We start from the raw sequence: 25,209 nt of genomic DNA on the forward strand, positions 1-25,209 counted from the left end.
AACTAGGTTTAGGCCTTGATGGCTCAGCCCAGGCCACAGGACAACCACCAGAGTTTCAGGTGTTCAGTTGGATATAATTAGTCCTTAGAATCCTATACAAGACTAAATGAAATCCTAGGCAACTTCTACCCAAGTAGATTCAAACCCTAGAAATGAATCTGGGATCATCTCCATACTCTAGTATATCCTCTAATTATTCCTCCAAAGTCTGTAATAAGCTGGACCGACACAAGCCTTCCAAAGTGTCAAAACCAAATTTGCTCTCAGAGGCTTAAGGCAGGGGTGCCCAGAAATTTCATCAGGCCAAGCAACATGCCTGCTGGAATCTACTACTATCAACCTCCTGTCGTGTCCTAATGTTTATCAATGGGCAATTAATATCTATCCCTTTAAATTTGGCTGTTACTATCAGATAAATAAGATTTTTTTCTCTGAATTCCTTTCATTAATACAAGCTAAAAAGATACAGGCCCAAGTATCTAAATCTATCTAAAAACTATTTTAGAAGAAAAGCAGTCCCCCTCCCCCAGCTAACATGAGATTTTCTGCTACATGAACAATGACCCAGAAGTTTAGAAGAGAACTTAATAGTGGTAACAAATTTATATCTATATAGAAGAAGGGGGAAGTAAGCACTGGAGACAATTCTAAAGAACTTACCTATTTACAAGTTCTAGTATTTACACAGGAATTTTCTCAAAATACAATGATTCAAAGACTCAACAAAGGAGATGAACAGAGCAGAATGGCTGCACACCGGACTCATGCAGCCAGGGTAAAAATCTAGAGACAGCTCTGCTCTCATGCAAGCAAAGCCAAAATATCCCTGAATGAAAGAGACGGCAAAAGAAAGGGGGTAAAGAAGCAGCCCAGGAGGCAAAGATGCTCAGAAAGCAGAAGAGGCATGAAGCAGGGATAAAGGTGTCAGCCTCAATTGTTCCTGGTGCCCAATTTTTCAGCAAAGTCAACAACAGCTTACATAAACACAGGCCCAAAGTTACCACGGTAAAAAATCAGGACTGTCAGAACAATCAAAATGACACATAAAATAATATATGGACTTCATCAGAGATGGGTCATTTAAACTATTTCTCTTGCTCCCCTTGTCATAGGAAAATAGTTATTCTTATGGCCACTAAATATATATATAGATTGAAAACCTGAGGAAACAGGATACGTAAGACAAGGAAAAGATGCAAATGCTCACATGGCTAACTCAGTCTTCCACTACCAAGTTCTTTCTCACTGCTGCCTTATGATTGGGAAGTGGCCGAGATACAGGTGGGGAGAGAATAAGGAGAAAAATGACAAGTAACCCTCAATATCAGAGGTAGGTCATCTGGAAGACTCAAGACCAAACCAAATCAAACTCACTGCCATCGAGTTGTTTCTGACTCATAGCGACACCCCCTTGGGTTTCCAAGGTGATATCACTATGGAAGTAGATTACCCAATCTTCCTTCCGAGGAGTGGCTGGTGGGTTTGAACTGCTGGTTAGCAGTCAAATGCCTTAGTACTATGCCACCAGAGCACAAAATAACCAAGCAAACCAGATGTACTTTATAAGAGCAAGAAACTGGATCCCTGGAGCTTGAACACATCTGGAAAATACTTCACCACAACATTAAAAAAATACACACACAGTATAACAAAAAACATTTCCTATTACAGAACTTCACTGGAACTTCCCAGCAAGAGCTTATAAATTAGACATACAAAAATAAAACACTTGTAAATTCACATTTCCAAACTACTCATACAGAGTGCCTTTAAAAAAAAAAAAAGAAAAGAAAAACTCAACCTGCTGCCATCGAGTCGATTCCGACTCATAGTGACTCTCTAGGCCAGAGTAGAACTGCCCACAGGATTTCCAAGACTTTAAATCTTTATGGAAGCAGACTGCCACATCTTTCTCCCACACAGTGGCTGGCGAGTTTGAACCGCCAACTTCTCAGCAGCTGAACACAAGTCACTGTGCCACCAGTGCTCCTCAGAGTGCCTATGGGAGTTAACTTAGGGATTGAAAAGGTAGGAGAGATACCCCAGCCACAGATCATGCTGTTATCAAAGAATTCCAACACATCTTCCAAAGTGCTTTGTAACAATCACATGGAGGCGCTAAAATGAGGTTGAAGAAGTCTTCCTTTTCTTGAAAGACAGGGTATTCATTCTATTCATCTCCTTAGAAACTGAAGATTCCATCAGACTATACCTGGAAAAAAGGAGGCAATACCAGTGACTTTTTCAGTCATATTTTCATGATAGGAATTTTCAAAAAAATAGAAGACATGGGAGAAAGCTAAAGGTCAGAATATTCCTTTAAATATTTTCCTGTTTTGTCTCACCCCAACAGTTTGTAAATGTCCTTCCAGGAAGCTCCAGAGACTTAATAATTTTCTATGCTAATTCCTCAACTTTGAACTAGACCATAGCAGGCCAGAGAGAGAGGAGTATATACATTTTGAGCACAATAATTCTTTGTTGTATGGAACTGCCACCAAAAAAAAACAAAAAAACAAACTCACTGCCGTGAAGTTGAAGCTGACTCATAGCGACCCCTCCTTGGGTTTCCGAGGAGGTATCTCTATGAAAGTAGACTGCCCCATCTTCTTTCCGAGGAGCGGTGGTGGGTTTGAACCACCAGCCTTCTGGTTAGCAGTCAAATGCCTTAGGCACTGAGCCATCAGAGCTCCCATGGAACTACCACAGGTCCTACATAATGTTAGCATCACTGGCCCCTACCCAAAAGTTTCCAGGGTCACCTACCTCCTCAGTCATTAGACAATAAAAAACATGACCTCACATTTCCAAATGCTCTGGAAGGGAGACAGTACCACTTCTAGCTAGAAACAATGAACTGAGGACCACTTCTTAATGATGATGACTCCCTCAGGAAATAGTGCTGGTCTAAACCAAGTGGTCTAATACCCAACTACTCAAGAAAAGAAAAGCTCCATTATCCTGCCTTCTAAAGAGCAATGTTAGAGTTGGCACTTGTCTGAAAGCTCCACAAGTAACTAAATAATTCTTTCAGAAGCTATTCACCTGGTAAGGAGAATCAACAAACTTTATCCTAGAAAGGAATCTTCGCAGCTCCCCCCGGCCAATTTTGGGGGTAGTCTCCTTTAGCTGGACCATTTGGCCCTCCATGAGTGCCCACCGTAGACTAAGCTTGCTGACCACCAGGGGTGCTGAATGGCCCTCAGAGCTTTGCCCTGTTGTCCTGGTAACATAAAAGGCATCTTTCCAAAGGTCGTTAATTCCAACTGAGAAAGAACAAAAACAAGAACAGTTAACAAGGACAGATACTTTCCACGAAAAGGAGAGTGGTTTGGGTCAACAGATTCATTCATTCATTCATTCATTCATACAAGAAATTTATTGAGTACCTAATAAATGCAAGGGGTCCCAGGGTGGTGCAAACAGTTAAAGATGTCAGCTGATAAGTGAAAGACTGGAGGTTCAAGTCCACCCAGCGGTGACTCAGAAGAAAGGCCTGGTGATTGACTTCTGAAAAATCAGCCTCTGAAAACCCTACGGAGCACAGTTCTACTCTGACATACATGAGGTCACCATGAGCTGGAGTGAACTTGATGACAACTGTTTCTGGTTTGTAATAAACATAAGGCACTGAGCACAGAGTGGGTGCCAAGAGATGAATAACTGGATGCTCGCAAAGCAGCATACTTGTCTCCTCCATGTTTGTACCTTTACTTCTCTAAAAATTTTAAGAAAACGCCAACTCAGGAAATGAGAAGATGTGCCAACTACAGTGAGAATTCAGTATTTTCAAAAAAACAAGCCAATTAGCAAACTAGGAAGCCTGAAAAGTCCTAGATTGTCAGTACATGGTCACATAAGCAATTTACCTAGTTAGTATTGATTGTGCCTCATCTTTAAAACAGGAATTATAATAAAAATGGTCTCGAGATTCTTAGCATCACTTAACATTGACCAAATGATAATATTTTATGCTAATATTGAAAAATAATTCATTTAGATCTAGTAACAGAATTTTACAAGCTGACATGTCCTCAGCTCCCCACCATACCCAGGTTCTTCCCAATGCAGCCCACTAAATTGGGAGCAGGAGCTCTGACAGCATAGTGCCTAAGGCACTTGACTGCTAACCAGGAGGCTGGTGGTTCAAACCCACCAGCCACTCCTCGGAAGGAAGACTGGGCAATCTACTTCCATAGTGATACTGCCTTGACAACCCAAGGAGGGGTTGCTATGAGTCTGGGCAGACTCGACAGCACATAACAACAACAACAAATTGAGAGCATCAACTGTATGCCAGGCACTGAACCAGCAGTTGGGAATCTAAATAATAATCTATAAGCATTAGCTTCAACTTCATAGCACAAAACTAAGTTAAGTGGAGAACAAGTTCTTGAGTGCCAAGAAAATATGGAAAGAAGTAAATAAACGCAGCCAGTCCAGTTTTTTTCTTGCCAGCAGAACAACAGATTTCCTTAAGCTACACAAGACAAGGAATGTCTTGAGGACCCTCAGACATTTCCAGACTAGCAAGAAGCAATGGCAATGACAAGAACAGATATATGCACACCCATGTTCATCGCAGCACTATTTACAATAGCCAAAAGATGGAAACAACCTAGATGTCCATCAACTGAAGAATGGATAACCAAACTATGGTACATACACACAATGGAATACTATGCAATGCTAAAGAATAATGTAGAATCTGCAAAACACTGCATAACGTGGATGAACTTGGAGGACATTATGCTGAGTGAAAAAAGTCAATCACAAAACGACAAATATTGTATTAGTCCGTTATTGTAAAAGTTAAAGAAAGGTTTATCTATAGAAGGAAATTTTCTTTGTTGGTTACCAGGGGTGGGAGGGGGGTGGAGGGAAGGCTGTTAGATAGATAAAGATAAGTATTGATTTGGGTGAAGAGAAGGGCAATGTACCAAATGTGAGTGACCAATATGGCAGCATCGAGGATGAGAAAGACAGAGAGAGGTACAAGCAACAAATATGAACCCTTTTGCACATACAGTACTGCGTTGTCAGTGAAGGAAAACATGGGTATATGGATGGATAGATGGGTGGACAGGCTAAACGATTAGGTATGTCTATGAAATGGGGAGTGTATCCAAGAACATATATAGGGTTGGCAGACAATGGTCCTATAAGTTTATGTGAATGATCAGAATTCCCAGGTGAAGAGTAGAGCTGACAAGGGGCAAGGTTGTGGTCACTGCTTGGTCACAGCCAGCTACCCAGAGGGACCGAGTAGTTGAACCTGCAGGCTTGGGACCATAGTCGCAGGGGACATCAAGCTCAATTGGCATAACATACTATACAAAACACTGTTCCACCTCCTACTTTGGCAAGTAGCAACTGGGATCTTAAAAGCTAGCAAGCTGCCATCTAGATGCAACGATAGGTCTCTCCCCGTCCAGAGCAAAGAAGAATGAAGAAAACCAAAATTCACGGAAACAATTAGTTCTAGTGACTGGTACACCATACGATCTGCAGCCTATACAACTATGACACCAGAAGAACTAGATGGTGCCCGGCTACCACTGTCATCCACTTGGAAGGGGATCTATGTAGGAGATCCTTGATAGAAAGGGAGAATAATGTGGAACAAAACTCAAAATCATTTGGAGAAAAAGAAAAAAAGGTGGGGACCAGGTTTGCTAGTCCGATAGAGCCTGGTGGAACCACTGAGACTATGGCCCCTAGCTGCCCTTCAGGTCTAGAATTGAACCCACACCTGCGGTTTCCAGCCAAACAAAATACAGGCATATGAGTTGAACATTTACCTCAAGTAGATACACTCTTTGGAGAGAACAATCATGGGAGAAAGAAGGGCTGCTTATGCACAGGGAGACAGCTCAGGGGGCAGGAGTGTATGGAGGGATGGACACTGGGAAGAGGTAACTATGGGGAGGAAGTGAAAGGGGAGCTGTTGCATTGTGGTAAACTGTGGTCAATGTCATGAGACAAAGTGTATGTGAACTTCTGTATGGAAAGTGAATTTGCTCTGTAAATCTTCACCCAAATCACAATAAAAAAAAAAAAAATGCAATGGCATGAGTTTCCAAGGCTTTGGTTTCCTGAAGTAAGGGTACCCAATATATGATCCCAATTTTGCATTACAATATTTAGACAGATGTATAAACTAGAAGAGCACTTCCTTAACAGTGGGTATGAGTGGTCAGATTAAAGGTGACATTTCTATTTTTCCTTTAATTTTTCTGCTGGTTCCAATTTTTATGCAATGGCATGATTATTTTTGCTATTCAAAAGAAAGCCTCCATGTATGTGTTACATTGAATGTAAAACAAGCTCTTAAAGAAAAAAAAAAGTCTCCACTGACCCTAAATCAATGTCCTGAAAAAACATATTCTACCTCCTTTACAATATGCCTCGATATCAATTCAAAATTCTACAGCTCCTAGAGAGCCAAGAAACTAGTCTTGTGCAGTGCCTGGCATGTAGTTGTATGTCTGCTGTATGAATCCTCATTGTCACCTTAGAACCCTCTGTGGACAGGAATGATTTTCACCTCAGAGGATATGTAAGCATGGTGCGCCCACCGAGACAGCACTCCTGCAGTGCCCCTAGGCACCAGAGAAGATGTCTTAGCACAAACCTCCCACTGTCATTTGAAAAGCACACATCCTTCCCTGGTGGGACAATGGTATTCCGCAGATATACTCCTGTGTTCATGTGGACAGACTCCCTGTCACTGGGACTTACCCTTTGATGCTGTCACTGTGTCTGTGGCATTGGCCAGATCCAGAAGAATCGAGGGGAATGCTGGATGCAGGAGGTAAAGGTGATGAAGCCTGGGTGGCTCAGTTCCTAGGATGCGATCCTGTGATGAGGAGCAAAAAGAATGAGCTAATGTAAAGGTAGTCCTACATTCCCAAACCTGATACTTCTCAGATAAAAAGGGCAGAGAAAAAAATGGTGATTCCTCTTAGATGCTAAAGCCTAATCCCTACTTCGAAAATTTACGAGATATTTTATTGCAAAGAGCGCAAAATACTAACTGATCACTACTTCAAACCACTCTGTGAGCTAGAAAATACTTTCACACACAAAAAGGAAATGTACGTGCACCCAGAGACAAATCTTATGTAGAGATATCCCTCCCTACCCCCTTCTGCCTAAAGGAATATTGGAATAGTGGTTCATCTCTTGCAAGGGAGGGGGAAGGGATTTGTAGAGACAAATCTATTTTTGAAAACATAATGTGCTAATGGCATTTCCCTTAGGCCTCAGAGCCAACTGTGGGCATCATCAGGCTAAAAATTCAAGAAACTTTATCAGTTCCTGAAATACACAGAATTCTGATCAAGCAAAACCAAATCATCAATTACAAAGCAAAAAATCCAAGACCTGAGTGTCATTCCTCCAAACTCCCTGAAGCAAAAGAAATACATATGGGGACAACCTTGACCAATATGACTTCAGTGCAAGGAAGCTATTTGGCTATTTGTACAGGCTCACAGTTGTTAAAACTCTAAAATACTCCCATACTGGTTAGTGGATGCTGTTCTCCTAAACTCTCCAAGTATCTCCTTTCCTCTGGAACCATCCTGGAGCTCTCTTAGTGGAGGAGATGAAATCCCTGAGGGATAACATCACCATTGCCTCCATGTTCTTAGCATGGAAGGAGGAAGAAGTCTGCTAAATGAAGAGAAGGCGACAGGAAACTTGCAACCTCACTCCCACCACACACCCTCAAAGCAGAAGAGAGCAGTTCTCCACACACCCATAGGATTCCCCAACCTGCCTCATCAACCCCATTAAAATACTTCAGGATAGCGGTAAGTAAGTAAGACTTCCTAAACTCTGCTTCATTCTACACATCAGATTTTCTCCCCCATAATTCCCCCAGTTGAACTCTCTACTTTAGCCTGTTCAGTGTCCCTCCCTACCTGCTTTGCCCATCCCCACACCATTTCAGTAGTCTCAGTTTATGTACCTCAAAACACAGCCATATACCTCCCAAGAAACATTCCCTCTCCATTATGGACCAGCCATACTGTAATTATTTCTTCTCTTCAGTAACTGTAGCATATATGAATTATCTGTAACCGTGGACCTAGTATCTTGAGAAGACTTTTGATTCTTTATTTAGCTTCCCACTATGGGTGGCCTGTTGTCAGCTTCCCCATCACTTAGCTGAAAGGCAAAGGTATGTAGGCACAGCTAGGGAGGAAGCAAGATTCTTGCTTTTCTAATGCAAGTGCTATTTTGCTTCTACCCATAACCACTTGAAAATGTGGCTATTCAAACAATAATATCCTCACTCCCAGATAAGGATGCAGAGAGGCTACCTTCTGACAAAGTAAACAAAAGCTACTTCCAGGCTCACTCACAGACTTGGGAGATGCAGCTGATAACCCTTCAGCCCAAAAGAGGAAGACAGACTTCTGATCTGAAGTGACAGCTGAGGTGGTTGGTGTTTCTTTCATGTGGCATGGAACACTGTAACTCCAAGTAACAGATCCAGAGTAACCATCCACCACCATCATCTGCAAAAGACACAGAGAGTGGGCATAGTCAATCCTTAGAAAAGCAGCAGGCCAAGAACATAAAAACACACAAAACAGAATGAAACAAATGCAAGTATTAAAGTAATACATATATTAATAGGCTGAACTTCTTAGATGAAGAAAATTGGATGCTCAGAAAGCATTAAATAGTAGCTAGGGACCTGGACCAAATTCCTACAGCTCTTTTTCCCATTTACTAGAGTTTAAAGAACTGCAGGGTTCTAGAATGGGAAAGGGGCATGATAAATCATCTAGCCCACCTCTCATTTAAAAGATGAGAAATGGAGACTGCATCACAAAAGGCCTTGGGTTCAATCTGGCAGGGACAAACTCTTCTGAATGAGCAGAGAGGGAAAATGAGACTAGCAATTCGAGATCCCCTCTGGTAGTGTTGGGGAAGACCAGAAGTCAAGTAACACCACATTAAAAAATTATATACTGTCACAAATATATATTATTTCATTTAATTGTCAACAACAGCTCTATGAAGGTAAGCAATCTTATCACCCCTCTTTTATAGATGCAGCAACTGAAGCTGGGAGAGATTACATAATTACTCCAAGGCCACCAGTAAGTAGTGGAGCCAGGACTACAACCCAGGTCTGAAACTCTCAGCATCTCAGCTCTTAACCAATCTATATACTCTCTCCCTTAATCCTCTTAGGAATGCCAAAGAAAAGTATTCACTATGCTTGGAAATGCCCCACATAATTTTCATCTCTGGATCCAGTCCTGGTATTCCTGGCCTGACATGTCTTTCCTTCAGCTTTAAAGGTCCTGCTCACCTTCTCTACCTTCTTATAGTCTTCCTCAACAACGCTAGCCATCAAAGATATCCCATCTTCTCTGAAATCCTAGGCAATATATGTGGACTTAAGTATTTCATTTATTTATACCTGCCTTTCTCCACCCAGAAATTTTAGAAGGCCTAACTCTAAGATATTAATCTCCAGGAAGGAACTCCAGCATGGGAAGGACGTTAGCTTAGAAAAGCTTCCACAGAATGTAATTTAGCACCAAATTATTCTTTCATTTTCTTTAAAGTGTTCATTTTATCCATACAGCTAGACATTGAGTCCTTAGAAGGAAAGGACCATGTTTTTGGTGCTTTTACTCCTCCAAGTGCCTAGCAAAGTATACACTTTAGATATATTCTAAATAACTTGACTCCCAAAATTTTACCTTTTTCATCCCAACTCCATCCTGAATTTGCAGAAGGAAGTCTAAGATCTGATCATCGGTGAAATACCCAGGAGTAGGCTGGCTGCAAATGAGGACAAAAGTAATTAATCAAGAAAACGGAAAAAGAACTCTTTCACTCCCTTCTCTTATATCAGCCCCAAACAACTGTTCTAAGGAGTTCTGAAACATGGGAAGTAGATCTAACTGCAAACATGAGAAGGAGCACACTGCCAACCTGTGCAGGCCTTGAAGACTCAATGTCCAGTAAGGTATAAGATCTTGCCCCCGAAGCAGGACAAGCCCTTGTCTGGTTGTAATCAGGAGGTCACTGCAGTTGGAATCTGGTGCCTTCACCATCTGGAGTAGCTCAACACCATCACTGAATCAAAGAAGACCCCAACAGTTAGTCTTTGATTTGGATGGGATTCTCATCTATTTATTTTAGCTTTTTCTCTCAGTGTGAATATGTTTGCATATACTCTTGTACACATTCTCATCAGTATCTTATCAAGTAGGGGAATTATTTCCTTCCAGTTGAACCTGACTTTCCTGACCCTTAGAAACCAAGGATCCCTAGCTAATCCATGCAAGTTCAAAAGGAACTCTAGGAGAAATGCTATGGTGCCATACCTCTCCTGCTGAACACTCTGAGAAAAATATCAGAGCCAAGGATAAGGCAGGGAAGGCAGGTAGAGATTTAAGTCATAACCACAACACAGGAGGCTTGAAATTGTCATTAAGTTTAGGCAGCTATTTGTAGTTCAAAAAAACCCAAACCCATTGCCATTGAGTTGATTCTGACATCCACTGGGTTTCTGAGGTGGTAAATCTTTATGGAAGTAGATTGTCCCATCTTCTGTCTGCAGAATGCCTGGTGGGTTCGAATTGCCAACCTTCTGGTTAGCAGTCAGATGCCTTAGGCACTGGTTACACTTCATCAAATTATTTCTTTCTCTGTACAACTGGGACCATTCTATTTAATACCTGTCAAATTTGCAGAAACATGATATTGCTTAGAAAATAATTTGGAAACTTCTGGTAGAGAACAGACAATTATCATCTAGGCCTGGGTTTGAATGGGTAAAATCCATTGCAAGTAATAAATTACATGGTTTTAGTTAATAAGTAAATAAAAATTAAAAATAAATTTTCATGGAAGCTATCCTTACTTCTGCCAAAATGATGCCTTAACTCAGAAAAAAATACAAGATAGACACTTCACCACAGCTTTATAAACAGTTATTTTATTTTATATTTTTTATTGTGCTTTAGGTGCAAGTTTACAGAACAGAATTTTACATTAAACATGTCATGGACATTTGGTTTCACTCCCCAATTACCATCCCCAACCCTAACCCACTCTCCTCCTCTCCCTTCCCAGTAACACACACCCCCACCCAATACCCCTCATAGTTATGCACTCCTGTGTGTCTTGCTTTTCCTCCATGTGAATGTTGCCTCTCTGGTGCTCTGTGGTCGATTGCTCCAAGGGATGCATCTCCGTAAAGTATATGGGTGCGTCACTCTGGATTGAGTGGTCTGTGTGTATGTCTTATTTAGCATTGGGCTGAGAGCCAGCCCCTGGGAGTGAGTTTTATTCCAGGCCCAAAGTATATCCCAGGCCCAAAGTGTATCCCAGGGTCTCACCAGACTCCATGCAACCAGTTATTCTGGTCATTATTGTGATAAACAGTTATTTTAAATAAATCTGTCTCAAGGTTTCCCAGCCACATTCTCCCCACTCTTATTTGGATGCCTAAAAAAATTTCTTCCTTTGTAACCTATGTCCAAAGTGATCATATATTGTAGTCACCACACATAAATATCAACACATTATGTTACCAAGAGAAGAAAACTTCTCACTCACCTTAACCAATCAGAAAATGGTATTATTACATCTGGCACTGTTTCCCACAAAACATCTGCCCACGTATTCACCAGCCCAACCAAACTTAAGAGTTTCCATGGCACATAAGTTCACAGGAGATCTCACTATGACCAAGGACAGACATCTGCCCTACCTGTAAACGTCAATGAGTTCAGAAAGGTTGATGGATCTTCGCTTCTCCCATTCTGGCTCTTCTAGCTGTAGAGAAGGTGGTGAGCTGTCTCGATTTTGGGCCTGAACAAAAATGTCCCGCAGTGCGACAGCTTGAATATTGCCTAGCACCACAAGAAGAACCAACATTGAGATGGTATAGATTTAATAGAACTACCCCAGGGTAAGGATCAGAGCAATAGACATGGAACCTAATCAGATGAGTCTAACAAAGCCCACTCCAACTGGTCCAACATGGAGTGAGGGGGAAGTGGTTAAGCAGATGCTAGACAAAGATTCCTCTCCTGGAGGAGGCATCAAGGGAAAGCAGAGTTAATAATCTGCAATAGGTGTGGGAAATGATCGGTCCCTGCAATAAGAGATGATGAAAGGGCTGGTATCAGCAGTTTCTGGCATGATCATACATGCCAACAAGGAGCAGCAGCACAAACTAGCCTTACTTCTTACCAAAGCCAAACAGGATGTAGACAGCGCCATTTGTGGTGATGTAAACCTGAGGACCAATCAGATTCCCCACTCCCACGATGTTGTACTTCACAGGCCGACCCACTGGATTCCCCGTCCGGCCAGATACCAGCAGAAAGCATAGATCTGGCTGAAGAAGTGAAAGAAGAGGGTGAAGTCAATAGAAGCCTATCATTTTCTGACCAGCTTTTCCAGACAGCCACTGCCTCCTCATTAGCAAAGGGTTCAGAAACACTTTCCAAAGCTGCCTCTTTATATCTTCCTACAAGTGAGAAAGTGAAGCAAATGTCACATTCTCTTATTAGATATGTACAAAAGACAACTTTATGGTAGCCCAGACACTGACTCAACAGTGTCCTGAGGTAGAAAATTCTAATCTAAAGCTAAAAAGGCCAGCTGAGCCCCAAGTCTATACTCTTAATATCCAGAAATGTCCAGTAATATTTGATCCCAACTTGAGTAAATTCAGGCAGTGCTCTCCCATCATAACATTAGATGTGTGGCCCAGCTATTATGAATCTTATCAATCAGGGGTTGGCAAACCTTTTCAGTGAAGGCTGAGATGTAAATATTTTATTTAGGCTTTACAAGCCAGAAGGTCTCTCCACATTTACTCTGCTACTGTACCATGAAAGCAGCCACAGACAGTACATAAATGGATAAGCATGACTGTATTCCAATAAAATTTCATTTACAAAAACAAGCGGTGGGCTGGATTTGACCTGCAGGCTACAGTTTACTGATACCTGCTCTATAGGATTTTCTTTTGAAGATAAAGTCACTAAAAGAAGAAAAAAAAAAACTGTTGCCTTCAAGTTGATTCTGATTCATAGTGACCCTATAGGACAAAACAGAACTGCCTCATAGAGCTTCTAAGGCTATAATCTTTACGGAAATTAATTGCTGCATCTTTCTCCCTCAAAGCGGCTGGTGGGTTTGAATTGCTAACCTCTCAGTTAGCAGCCAAGCACTGCAACCACTGGGCCACCAAGGCTCCTATAGTCACTAGTTGGGAATGAAATATAGGGACTATATCAATATCTTGACAAAGTTTATCATGATTTTCTTATGAACAAGGTGAAAAAATATGGTTTGTGATATACCTAAATATAGATGTCTAAAGAGTCAATGCCAACCTGGAGAAAGGTTGTCAGTGGAATGTCACAGCACTCTACTATTGCCCCAATCCTATTAATTTTTTTTATCAATGACTTAAATAAACAGAATTCAAGCTTATCACAAAACTGAGAGAGATAACTAATATGATTTATGATAAACTCAAAAGATGAAAAGGTCTTAGGCTAGAAGGTGGGTCAAACTTCACCACAAGACAAAATTTAACAGAAAAATGTAAAGTTCCTCATTTACATTTAAAATACCCAGTACCTCAAAATAGAGGCCATTTATGTAAAAAAATAAAATAAAATAAAAGATCTGGGTGGGTTAATTGATTATTAACAAAAAGTGAATCTACAGACTACTGCAGTCTTCAGCTGCTTAAACAGTGTCTATATCAAAAGAGGAGCTCTAGTAGCGTAGTACCTAAGGTACTTGACTGCTAACCAGAAGGCTGGCAGTTCAAATCCACCAGCCGCTCCTCGGAAGGAAGATGGGGCAATCTACTTCCGTAATGATACTGCCTCAGAAACCCAAGGAGGGGTCACTATAAGTCAGGTCTGACTCGATGGCAAATAACAACAACAACACAATATCAAAAGAGGCAACAATTTCATTATTATTAATATAATTGATTATCCTACAAATAGGACACTGTTTTCAGAACTAGATGCTACAATTTAAGAGAGAGGTAGACAAAGTGAAGCACAAAAAGAAAAAAAAAGCATAAAAGAAAGGAGTAAAAACTTCACGTTGCATGAGGAACAGTTTAAGAAACCAGGGATATTTAACCTTGAGAGTAGCAAGGTTAGAGGATAGGTAATAGCTAAAGAGCTTTCATATAGAAAGGAGATTGGACTCATTCTGAATAGCTTCTTGGGACTAAAGCTAGAACAAAGAATGGAAGCTACAAGAAAGCAGATTTCTCAACATGACAGTTTTCTAGAGGTGTCCAAAAATGAAATGGACTGCCTCACAAATTAGTGGTTTCCATCAGCTGAGTGCTCAAGGAGAGTGTAGGTGCCAATGTGTCTGGAATGCTGTGTCAGAGATTACAATGATGTGAGAGGTTAACCACATAGCTTTTAATGTCTCTTCCCACTAATGTTCTAGACCAACTCAGTTCTTGAAATCCCACTCACCCTAAACCCATATCTAAGAATGTAATTACTCCCAGTCATAGACATAATATGTTTCATTCCTTGTGAAGAGAGAAACTTCCGTACAGGTTCCTCAAGTTCTCTGTTGCTGATACCAAAAACCAAAACCAAATTCACTGCCATCGAGTTAGTTCCAAGTCATAGCAACCCCAACTTGGGTTTCGAAGGCAGCATCTCTATGGAAGTAGATTGCCCAGTCTTCCTTCCGAGGAGTGGCTGGTGGGTTTGAACCGTCAGCCTTCTGGTTAGCAGTCAAATGCCTTAGGCACTACACCACCAGAGCTACCCTGTTGCTGATAGAGAGGTCTAAAGAGGTCAACGTAAAGAAGAAGCTACTGCTCTGAACCCATCACCTCTCCAAGATTTTTCTAGTATTATCACTTTTCAGGCAGAATGGGACTATTCCACATCTGGACACTATTGTGCAAATGAGCAAAATCTGAAAAGCAAGCTGGGTAATACACTGGGTCCCAAACCCATTGCTGTCAAATTGATTATGACTCATAACGACACTATAGGACAGAGTAGAATTGCCTCCATAGGGTTTCTGAGGCTATAAATCTTTACAGAAGCATACTGCCCTATCTTTCTCCCATGGAACAGCTGGTGGGTTTGAACCGACGCCCTCTCAGTTAGCAGCCAAGTGCTTTAACCACTGTACCACCATGGCTCATATACATTGGGTAAAGACAAAAAAAAAAACAGAGTAGGAGCAGACAAAAAAGCCAATTCCACTAGCAAAGGCCTTCTCATTATGGAGTATCTCCAAACCTACTAATATGGATTAATTAAGAAGCCAGTTGGGACATTAAGACTGAGATCTTTAAACTTGTTCAGGTTATATAAAATTTTTCAAAGCCTTGCTATGCCTCTGCTTACCATAATTCCATTAAGAAAAAACTCTCCACACTTTCCCCTTTGGAACCTTCACAGAATCACTTACTGCTAGAGGTATTAACTAAAAATTTCTTTCCCCCTGGTCTGTTTATTCACAGTGGCTGTGGTAAAGAAGATAATATGAGTAACTCCTGAAGTTTTGATTCAGGTTCACTGAGACCAACATGCTAGCTGAAGAAAACTAACAGAAAGTACCCTTAAAAGTGAGTGAGCTTCAGAAATTTAGCTCATTATCTTCTTTCTTCTTATCTAAAGCAGACACATAAAACTATTGCCTAGTATAGAAGTGCTCCTCAAAACTTTTAATTGGTGGAACACTTTGAATTTATGGTACTCTTGGCAGAAAACCATACTGACAAATTTAATTCAATTCTAAACAATTTACTTGCAGAATGTATAACTCCACTCCATGTATACAATCACCACAGCAAACATGAAGTCTATTATTAAAATTAAAATAAGCTATCATACAGGCAAAATTATCTGTATCCATATTTTCCCATGAATATTCTTTTCCAATTGTTTAATTCTTTTGTCCAGAAGCATTTCCTGACAGACTAGCACTAGGAAGTCTGAAAAAAAGTCTTAGAGAAGCTTTGACAAAAACTCTGAGAAAAGCTTATTGAATGAAAGATTAAAATTGAGATAATTCTGTTTATTAATTTATTCTTTCCTGTGATTTGGGAGAAAGACTACTGTCACCTTACCTGTGCCCAGGACAACTTGTGCACTGGAAACAAAGTTTTCATAGCATATGCTCCAACTCTCCTTGCTTTGGTCATTGTTATCATTACATGTTTGATGTAGAGACTTTGTTTTCTATATATATTTTATGAACTTTCTTTAAGTCTACCCTATTATTTTATGGTTGAAATTGAATTTAAGTATCTATAATATAGTAAAACAAACAATACATTTACATGGTAAAGAACAAACACTATTCTAAGCACTTTAAATGTATCAGCTCTAATTGTCATACCAGTCCTACAAGTAGTTATTAGCATCCCCATTTGACACACACAATAAAGCAGAGCTTGGATGAGTTATACGGCATGCCAATGCCACAAACCTACAAAGTGGTGGAGGCAAAATTCAAATGCAGACTACTGTGGTTCCAAAGCTCATTATCCCACAGTTAATGGAACCAAAATGTGACTGCTAGCAAAAATGGGCTTATAATGGTAATTTAGTCACTGAATCTCCCAAAGAGAATTTATTTAAACCTAAAAAAATAACCAAATCCACTGCCACTCTCTTGATTCTGACACATAATGACCTGATAGGACAGAGTGGAACAGCCCCAAAGGGTTTCCAAGGCTGTAAATCTTCACAAGAGACTGCCTTATAGTTCTCCAATGGAATGGCTGATTTTGAACAGCCGACCTTTTGGTTAGCAAACCCAAAAAAACAAACTCACTGCTGTCGAGTCAATTCGACTCATAGCAACCCCGCCTTGGGTTTCTGAGGTGGTATCTCTATGGAAGTAGATTGCCCAATCTTCCTCCCGGGGAGTGGCTGAGAGGTTTGAACCGCCAGCCTTCTGGTTAGCAGCCAAATGCCTTAGGCAGTACACCACTAGAGCTCACTTTGGTTAGCAGTCAAATGTAATAACCATTATACCATCAGAGCTCCATTATTTAAACCTAAGCCTTAGTTTAAAAAAAAGATCAAGCAGAATTTATAATAGTAATACTAGGAACTGAGATAACTAAAAGTGAACATTCCCAATAAGAAACAAAAATCATTCCATATGGATCATACCTGCAATTCCCCAATAGCCAGAACCACAAGATCTCTAATGCCGTCTTCATCCAAGTCTGGGAGCACCACGACTGGGGCAGCCAAGGTACCATTGGACAAGTACTTTGGGTTTAAAGTCCAAATGGTTTTCCCTAGGGAAGGACAAACAGGCTGATAACAGTTATGGCTTTCTGCCTCTGGAAAAGGCGGATGCAACATTCTCAGCCCACAAGAGAAAACTCAATGGGCTGGACAACAGTGACTCCTACTTACTTTTTTCCTTTGTCTAATTGGAAAGGAAAGGAGGAGGGGGTCTGAGCTAAAACCCTCACATCTGGGTTTTGTTTGTTTGTTTTTAAGATAAGATAAAATCTCTCCAAGAAAGAATAGCTAATTTGTCTAGGTCAGGGGATCCTAGAAATTATTGCAACTATTAAGGAGCCAACCAAAAGACCAACTCCCAGTCCTTCTACCACGTTTATATAATTAAACACCAGAAAAGTCATATGTAGGTTTCAAGATGTCTTTAGCTCGAGAGTTAACTCAATTCAAAAGTTTTTCATTCAGAAGCACCCACCACTGAACTCCTACCTTGAAAACTAGGAAGTTATTATTTGTTCAGCTTTATGGAAGCCCATGGTCCAAGGTGCTAACTGCTTTTTTAACAAGCCTACTGACAGTATACTTATGACTATGTAAAGAGCTTTCATTATATTTGATTTTTTTTTAGCATGTATGTCTAAAGGTAATAAAAAGATAAAAAGCCAAATTAACCTGCCTCAACAAACATTAAGTTTCTTCACTGACATATTTTTAAGCAGTTATATCCATGTTTACCTACTGACCCCATTTACAAGTCTGAAGACAAATCTCAGCTGTCATTGTACAAAGAACAGATAGTTGGGAGACTACAAACCAAAGGTCTCAGGACAGTTTCTGTTTTATAACTCAGTTGAGCCTGATCCTATCTCTAAATAGGCTGAATCATAGATCTCTTCACTCAATGTATCAAAACCTTTTCTCTTATTTCCTTTAATATCTAACTTCCAGAAGGTAAATCAGACTTTCTACTATGTAAGAATGGAGAGGTCCCTTCCTCACTGGATAGATCTAATCCAGGATTATGGCTCACTGGAGCAGAGATCCCTCCCGGCAAATTATCTTTACCTGATGTTGCATTGAATGCACTGAGCATCTTATGGGTTCCTGTCACAAGGCAGATGGTTGCAGCCAAGCTTCCTGGCATCAGATCCAAACATGTAACATCGCGGGCCTCCTCTGGGAGGGGACTGGACCACAGTGTGCTGCCATTCATCCCCGAAAGGCACAGAAGAATAGCTATTGGCCTGGAGACACCTAAAAGCACACAAGAGAGAAAAGAAAGCAAAGGAGGCAAAGAAAAAAAGAAGCAGAGAGGAGCAGGAGGCCAGAGAATAAAAAATAAATGGAGGTAAGGTAGTCACCCTTCTGTACTTCTGACCACAAGGTCTGAAAAGAGTACATAGGTGCTCAATGCCTTTCTCATGCTGTGGACCCCTTTCAAGCTGCCTGCTATGCACTGCTGCTTTTGCACTTTTTACAACACATTTGTTTATATGTCTGGCACCTCGGCCCCCACTAAATAGTGATATTCTTGGTGATAAAGACTGTCTCATTATTTACTCTGTCCTCGATGCTTTGCAAAGTGCCTGGCACATAACAACCATTTGCTGAATAAAAGACAAGAGTAAAATCAAGAATATGGAAAAACAGTTGTTGCAACAAAACAGTAACAGCAACAGGAAAAAAAAAAAAGGAGGAAAGGTATACTCAGACAAGTGAGATTGATCTAGAATATATATACAGAGAACAAAATACCAGAATTCTAATCATCCCTAGAAAATGCTTCCTGAGAGTAATAAGAAAAAAAAATATTGAAATAAACCTGGATTATACGCAGCAAAGATCAGCAGGTCCTCCTAGTCTAGAGTTCTATGGAACTCGTGGATATAGTCTCAGTCAGGAAAGAATATTTGGCAAACTTAATATCCAGGTCCAAGCATGGCTAGTAAATGATTAGAGTAACTCACCTGTTTAGTATATAATCCTTTACGTCACTTAAACATATCACAATTAAAACTTTCTCTTGCCAGTTTTACAGTCAAGTTTTACAGTAAAGATACGGATATTGGACCATCTCACATATTTTCCACTTCTGTCAATAACGAATACACATAAACATATGTTGCAACTAATACTTCATGCCACCTGTTCCTCAGTATTACTAATGAAATATATAACCTAAAAACAAATGGCAAACTGTGACTCACTGTTTGAGACTCTGTTGCCAAGCAATGACAAACTGCAGTAATAAATGTTAATTTCCAGATATCCCAAGGATGCTATGATTAAAATACTGGGCTTTTTCCTGCTTAAGGACCCTATTCATTCTCTATAATTTCTCTGGACAGTTTTTTCAGGATATTGAAACTCCTAGAACTGTAACTCCTAGAGATAGGGACCATGTTTGTAACCAACCAGCACCTAGCACAGTGCCTGCCACACAGTGGGCATTCGATATATAAGTGTTGAATGAATTGATGAACAAATACTAATAAATAAAAAACCCAATCCCTCATATGCTCTGTAGCACAGATCTGTGAACCCACGAGCTGGGGTTATGGACACATCAGTTTGGCATAAGGGTTAAGAACATGAACTCTAGAATCAGGCTTCCTAGGTTTGTATCCCAGCTCTACCATTTATCAGCTGTGAGACTTTGGCCATGTTCCTTTTCTTCATCATGTCTCAATGTTTCATTTGTAAAAGGAGAATAATATAAGTCTACCTCACAGGAGGTTGTATTCTTTCTCCACACTTATTCAATCTATATGCTGAGCAAATAATCCGAGAAGCTGGACTATATGAAGAAAAACGTGGTATCAGGATTGGAGGAAGAATCATTAACAACCTGAGATATGCAGATGATACAACTTTGCTTGCTGAAAGTGAGGATGACTTAAGGCACCTACTGATGAAGGTTGAAGAACACAGTCTGCAGTATGGATTACATCTCAACATAAAGAAAACAAAAATCCTCACAACTGGACCAATGAGCAGCATCACAATCAATGGAGAGAAGATTGAGGTTGTCAAGGAATTCACATTGCTTGGTTCTACAATCAATGCCAACGGAAGCAGCAGTCAGGACATTAGACGACGTGTAGCATTGGGAAAGTCAACTGCGAAGGAACTGTTTCAAGTGCTGAGGAGCAAGGATATCTCCTTGAGGACTAAGGTGTGCCTGACACAAGCCATGATATTTCCAATCACCTTGTATGCATGTGAGAGCTGGACTATGAATAGGGAAGACCGAAGAAGAGTTGATGCTTTTGAGTTGTGGTGCTGGCGAAGAATGCTGAAAGTACCATGGACTGCTAAAAGAACTAACAGATCTGTCCTGGAGGAAGTGCAGCCAGAATGCTTCTTGGAAGCAAGAATGGCCAGACTTCGTCTCACCTATTTTGGTCATGTTGTAAGAAGGGACCATTCCCTGGAGAAGGATGTCATGCTTGGTAGGGTGGAGGGTCGACGAAAGAGGGGGAGGCCTTCAACGAGATGGATTGATACAGTGGCTGCGATGATGGGCTCGAGTATAGCAGGGATTGTGGGGCTGGTGCGGGATCGGGCAGTGTTTCGTTCTGCTGTGCATGGAGTCGCTATGAGTCGGAAACGACTCGACGGCACTTAACAACAACAACAACCTCACAGGATTGTGTTGAGGGATAAATTTGTTTAAATATGTTATATACTCATAATAGTGCATAACACATAGGAAAAACTGTATGTTAGCTATATTATTATTTTACACTGTAACCAAATTAGCTTGTCCATATTGTGCCTAAATCTGTATCCTTATGAGTCCTTTCAAATATTAGATTTCTAAAAAACATCTCTAAATGTAAAAGTGAATGAGGGTAACTTTTACTTCAAAGGCAGGAAAAAATGTAATCAGGGTTCAACCAAATAAAAATCAGTTTCACATCTATAACAGATGTCTGCCCAGACTACTTTCACATATCACATAAGCCTTATAATTTCTACTATATTTGAAATCAGAGAGGCAAATAGTTTAGAATTCTCTACAACATACTCACTGGTTCGTTTCAGGGCCTGAATGATTAAAAAGTAGTTACTAGGGCATCCTTAAGGAGCTCTGGTGGTGTAGTGCCTAAGACATCTGACTGCTAACCAGAAGGTTGGTGGTTCAAACCCACCAGGCACTCCATGGAAGGAAGACAGGGCAATCTACTTCCATAAAGATTTACCAACTCAGAAATCCAATGGGGGATGCTATGAGTAGGAATCGATGATGGCAGTGGGTTTGGTTTTAGGTTTAGTTAGAGCATGCTTAGCAGCCTAGGTAGCACAAGTGCTTTACAATCAGCTTGTTAACCTAAAGGCTGATGGTTCAAATTAACCCAGCAGCTCCACAGAAAAAAACCCTGGCAAACTGCTTCCATAAAGACTATAGTCTACTTTGTAACACATGGAGTCACTATGAGTCAGGGTCTGACTTGACAGCAGCTAATAACAGAGCATGTTTAGAGTTCCTACATCAGTTTGCAGACCGTAGTTCTAATCCACTTTAATGGAGTCTACAGGAAAAACAAGTAAAATTTTGCTGAAATAATTCAAAAATGGTTGTACCAGTACATCAACAAGTAACTGCCAGAAATTCAAGCCAGATTCATAAGAGGACAAGGAATGAGAGATACCATTATTGATGTCAGATGGGTCTTAGCTGAAAGCAGAGAATATCAGAAAGATGTTTACCTATGTTTTACTGACTATGCAAAGGCATTTGACTATATGTATCATAACAAATTATGGATAGCACTGAGAAGAATGGAAATTCCAGAATATTTCATTGTGAGGACTTCCTGTAAGATGTCAAAATAGGTAGACAAGCTACACAGACCCTCTTCAACAAAGAAGAGAGAGCACAATTAACACAGACACAGAAGATAATCCTGGAGCATTAAGATTTGAAAGGAAGGATACAGAAGTAGATTCAACACCAACTAGTAGAAGAACCTGAATGAAAACAGTGGGTAAGGAGACAAATGGAACTGAAGAATGTAAGCTATACTGACAGCACAGACAGCCTGAATATTTCCAAGTGGTATCAGGACCTGAGAATTAACCTAAAATTCAGCCCTGCTCGCCAAGGGGTGCATGGATGACTACACAGGTGGCTGATGACTAAAAAGAGAAACAGCAAAGGAGACAAACTGAGCTGTAGACTTCTGGCTGTTTGGAGGGTGCAGCCATTTTGAATGTTTACAAGAGATGACCAGGCACAGCCATTTTGAATGCTTATAAGTAGTGGCCATTTGGGATACTTAAAATGACAGCATTCTCATTCGGATTCCAAGGACATAAGAATAGGCTCCACTTGCCAAAGACAGCATAGACATACAAGAAGCTGATGACTGGAAAGGAGACAGGTCATGAGTGCAAAAGTGCTGTCAACTAGCAAATAGAGGAGCACAATACCTTACTTATTCAGATTATCCAAACAAAACGAAGAAAACAAAAATTTTGGGTGAATCAGTTCAACATACAATAACCAATTCAATATAAACACAAAAATGTCACAATGTCTCGGATACAACAAACCATCATGGTCCACACAAAGAAGCAAGATAAAGCAGTAGAAACAAGAGAGCAGGATACAGACCCAGAACAAATTCCTGATGAAGAAGAAGCACTAGAACACCCTGATAAGGAATTCAAAAGAATTGTATTTAGGTACTTTCAACAGAATGAGAGAGGGATCAAGGAAAACACTTGACAAAAATAAGGAAAACACAGACAAAACCCTCGAACAATTTCAGAAAACAATATAAGAAAAAAATGAAAAATTAGAAATGATAAAAAATCCACAGATTGAAATCCAGAATACTAAATTCTTAGAAATAGATAACACTTTGAATGGGCAAAGGAGTAAAATTGAATCAATGGAAGACATAATCAGTGAGATTGAAGAAAAATACCTCAACACTTCTTTGGAAAGGGATCAATCCGAAAAAAGATCAAAACAAAATGAAGAAAGCCTAAGGTTCATGTGGGATACCATCAAAAGGAATAACCAAAGTATAACTGGAATTCAAGAACAAAAAGAGACAAATAAAACCAGAGAGAAAACTGTTGAAGATTTGTTGGAGAAGAATTTCCCTGATATGATAAAAGATGAGAATATATCCATTCAAGACATCCAATGAACCCCAAACAGGACAGATTTCAAAAGAAAATCACCAAGATATATCATCATCAAACCTAGAAAACCAGAGGCAAAGAAAGAATCCTGAAAGCAGCATGGGAAAAACAAAAAGTTACCTACAAAGGGCAACCAATAAAATTAAGCTCTAATTTCTCAGCAGAAACCATGCAGACAAGAAGGCAATGGGATGGCATATATAAAACTCTGGGGAAAAAAAAAATTCCAACCAAGAATTACATACCCTGCAAAATTGTCCCTTAAATATGATGGTGAAATTAGGACATTTCCAGATAAGCAGAAATTAAAGGAATTTGTTAAAATAAGACCAACCTTACAAGAGGTGCTAAAGGGAGTCCTTTAGACAGAGAACCAAGAACAAATGACCATTAACACACATGATGACATAACCCAGACACCAACCCAGTTATGGAAGTATCCAAAGTAAATAAGCCTATTAGATTGTAAACAGAAAACCAGAGACATCAATTGCCAAATGAGAACAACTACAAACCAAAAAGAGGGAAAAAATTGTGTAGTTACATATATTCTAAATGGTGAGGAAGTTGAGACGATTGTAAGATAGAAGGGACTGTTCTAAACTTGGGAAGAAAATTATAAATCACAGGGCAACCTCAAAGAAAAATGATAAACCTTCACATCCAACAAAAAAGAGAACAAGCACAAATACTTAGCAAATACTAAAACAACAGATGAAAGAAGTGATAATGTGATTCATAAACAAAATGAGCTCAGCACAGAAAATTATATGGAACAAAGAAATCAGTAACCCCAGAAAAAAAAAAGACGTAGCAAAATGACAGCAACAAATTCATACTTGTTGATAATTACACTGAATGTCAATGGATTAAATGCACCACTCAAGAGACGGAGAGGTGCAGACTGGATAAGAAAATATAACTCATCAATATGCTGTCTCCAAGAGACACAAATTAGAAAGACAAAAATAGACTAAAACTCAAAGGTTAGAAAAAGATATATCAAGCAAATGGCAACCATAAAAGAGCAAGAGTGGCAATATTAATTTCTGATAAAATTGACTTTAAGACAAAAACCACCATAGACAAGGAAGGACATTATATAATGATTAAAGGATTGACTGAACAAGAGGACATTACCATAATAAATATCTGTGTACCCAATGAAAGAGCCCCAAAATACATAAATCAGACTTTAACAGAATTGAAAGGCAAATAGATGACTTAACAGTCATAGTAGGAAACTTTAATACACCACTTTCAATGGAAGATAGAACAAGTGAAAAGAAATTCAACAAAGACACAGAAATACTAAACAATACAATCCACCAACTTGACCTTATAGACATCTACAGAGCACTTCACCCAACAGTACAATATACATTCTTTTTCAGTACACATGGAACATTCTCCATGATAGACCATATGTTAGGGCACAAAGAAAGCCTTAATAAATTTTAAAACATTGAAATTTTGCAAAGCATCTTCTCAGATCATAATGCTGTCAAATTATAAATCAACAATAGGAAGATCAACCTATTGTTGATTCACGTGGAAACTGAGTAACATTCTCCTTGAAAATGACTGCATAACTGAAGAAATAAATGAAATTTAAAAATTCCTTGAATCAAACAAGAATGAAAACACAACATACCAAAATCTTTGGGACACAGCAAAAGCTGTGATCAGAGGCCAATTTATAGCAATAAATGCACACATCAAAAAAGAAGAGTGAGCCAAAATCTACACCTTAACTCAACATCTCCAACAATTAGAAAAA

At 39.8% G+C, this 25,209-nt stretch overlaps 1 protein-coding gene across 1 annotated transcript in view; it reads right to left on the minus strand.

Moving 5' to 3' along the window:
• The window catches only part of FAM234B (family with sequence similarity 234 member B), a 55,405-nt gene that overhangs the window by 1,693 nt on the left and 28,503 nt on the right, over positions 1 to 25,209 (minus strand). Inside the window, exons 5-13 of the mRNA XM_007944482.1 lie at positions 18,336 to 18,524; positions 17,190 to 17,320; positions 12,238 to 12,385; positions 11,753 to 11,894; positions 9,967 to 10,110; positions 9,732 to 9,813; positions 8,373 to 8,528; positions 6,742 to 6,859; positions 3,046 to 3,266 (exon numbers count right to left, since the gene is read on the minus strand). Of these exons, the coding sequence (XP_007942673.1) occupies positions 3,046 to 3,266; positions 6,742 to 6,859; positions 8,373 to 8,528; positions 9,732 to 9,813; positions 9,967 to 10,110; positions 11,753 to 11,894; positions 12,238 to 12,385; positions 17,190 to 17,320; positions 18,336 to 18,524 (1,331 nt within the window). The remainder of the gene's footprint in view (positions 1 to 3,045; positions 3,267 to 6,741; positions 6,860 to 8,372; positions 8,529 to 9,731; positions 9,814 to 9,966; positions 10,111 to 11,752; positions 11,895 to 12,237; positions 12,386 to 17,189; positions 17,321 to 18,335; positions 18,525 to 25,209) is intronic.

This window comes from Orycteropus afer, unplaced genomic scaffold (genome assembly GCF_000298275.1).
Source record: "Orycteropus afer afer isolate SDZICR_OR568_19922 unplaced genomic scaffold, OryAfe1.0 scaffold00126, whole genome shotgun sequence".
Taxonomy (NCBI): domain Eukaryota; kingdom Metazoa; phylum Chordata; class Mammalia; order Tubulidentata; family Orycteropodidae; genus Orycteropus; species Orycteropus afer.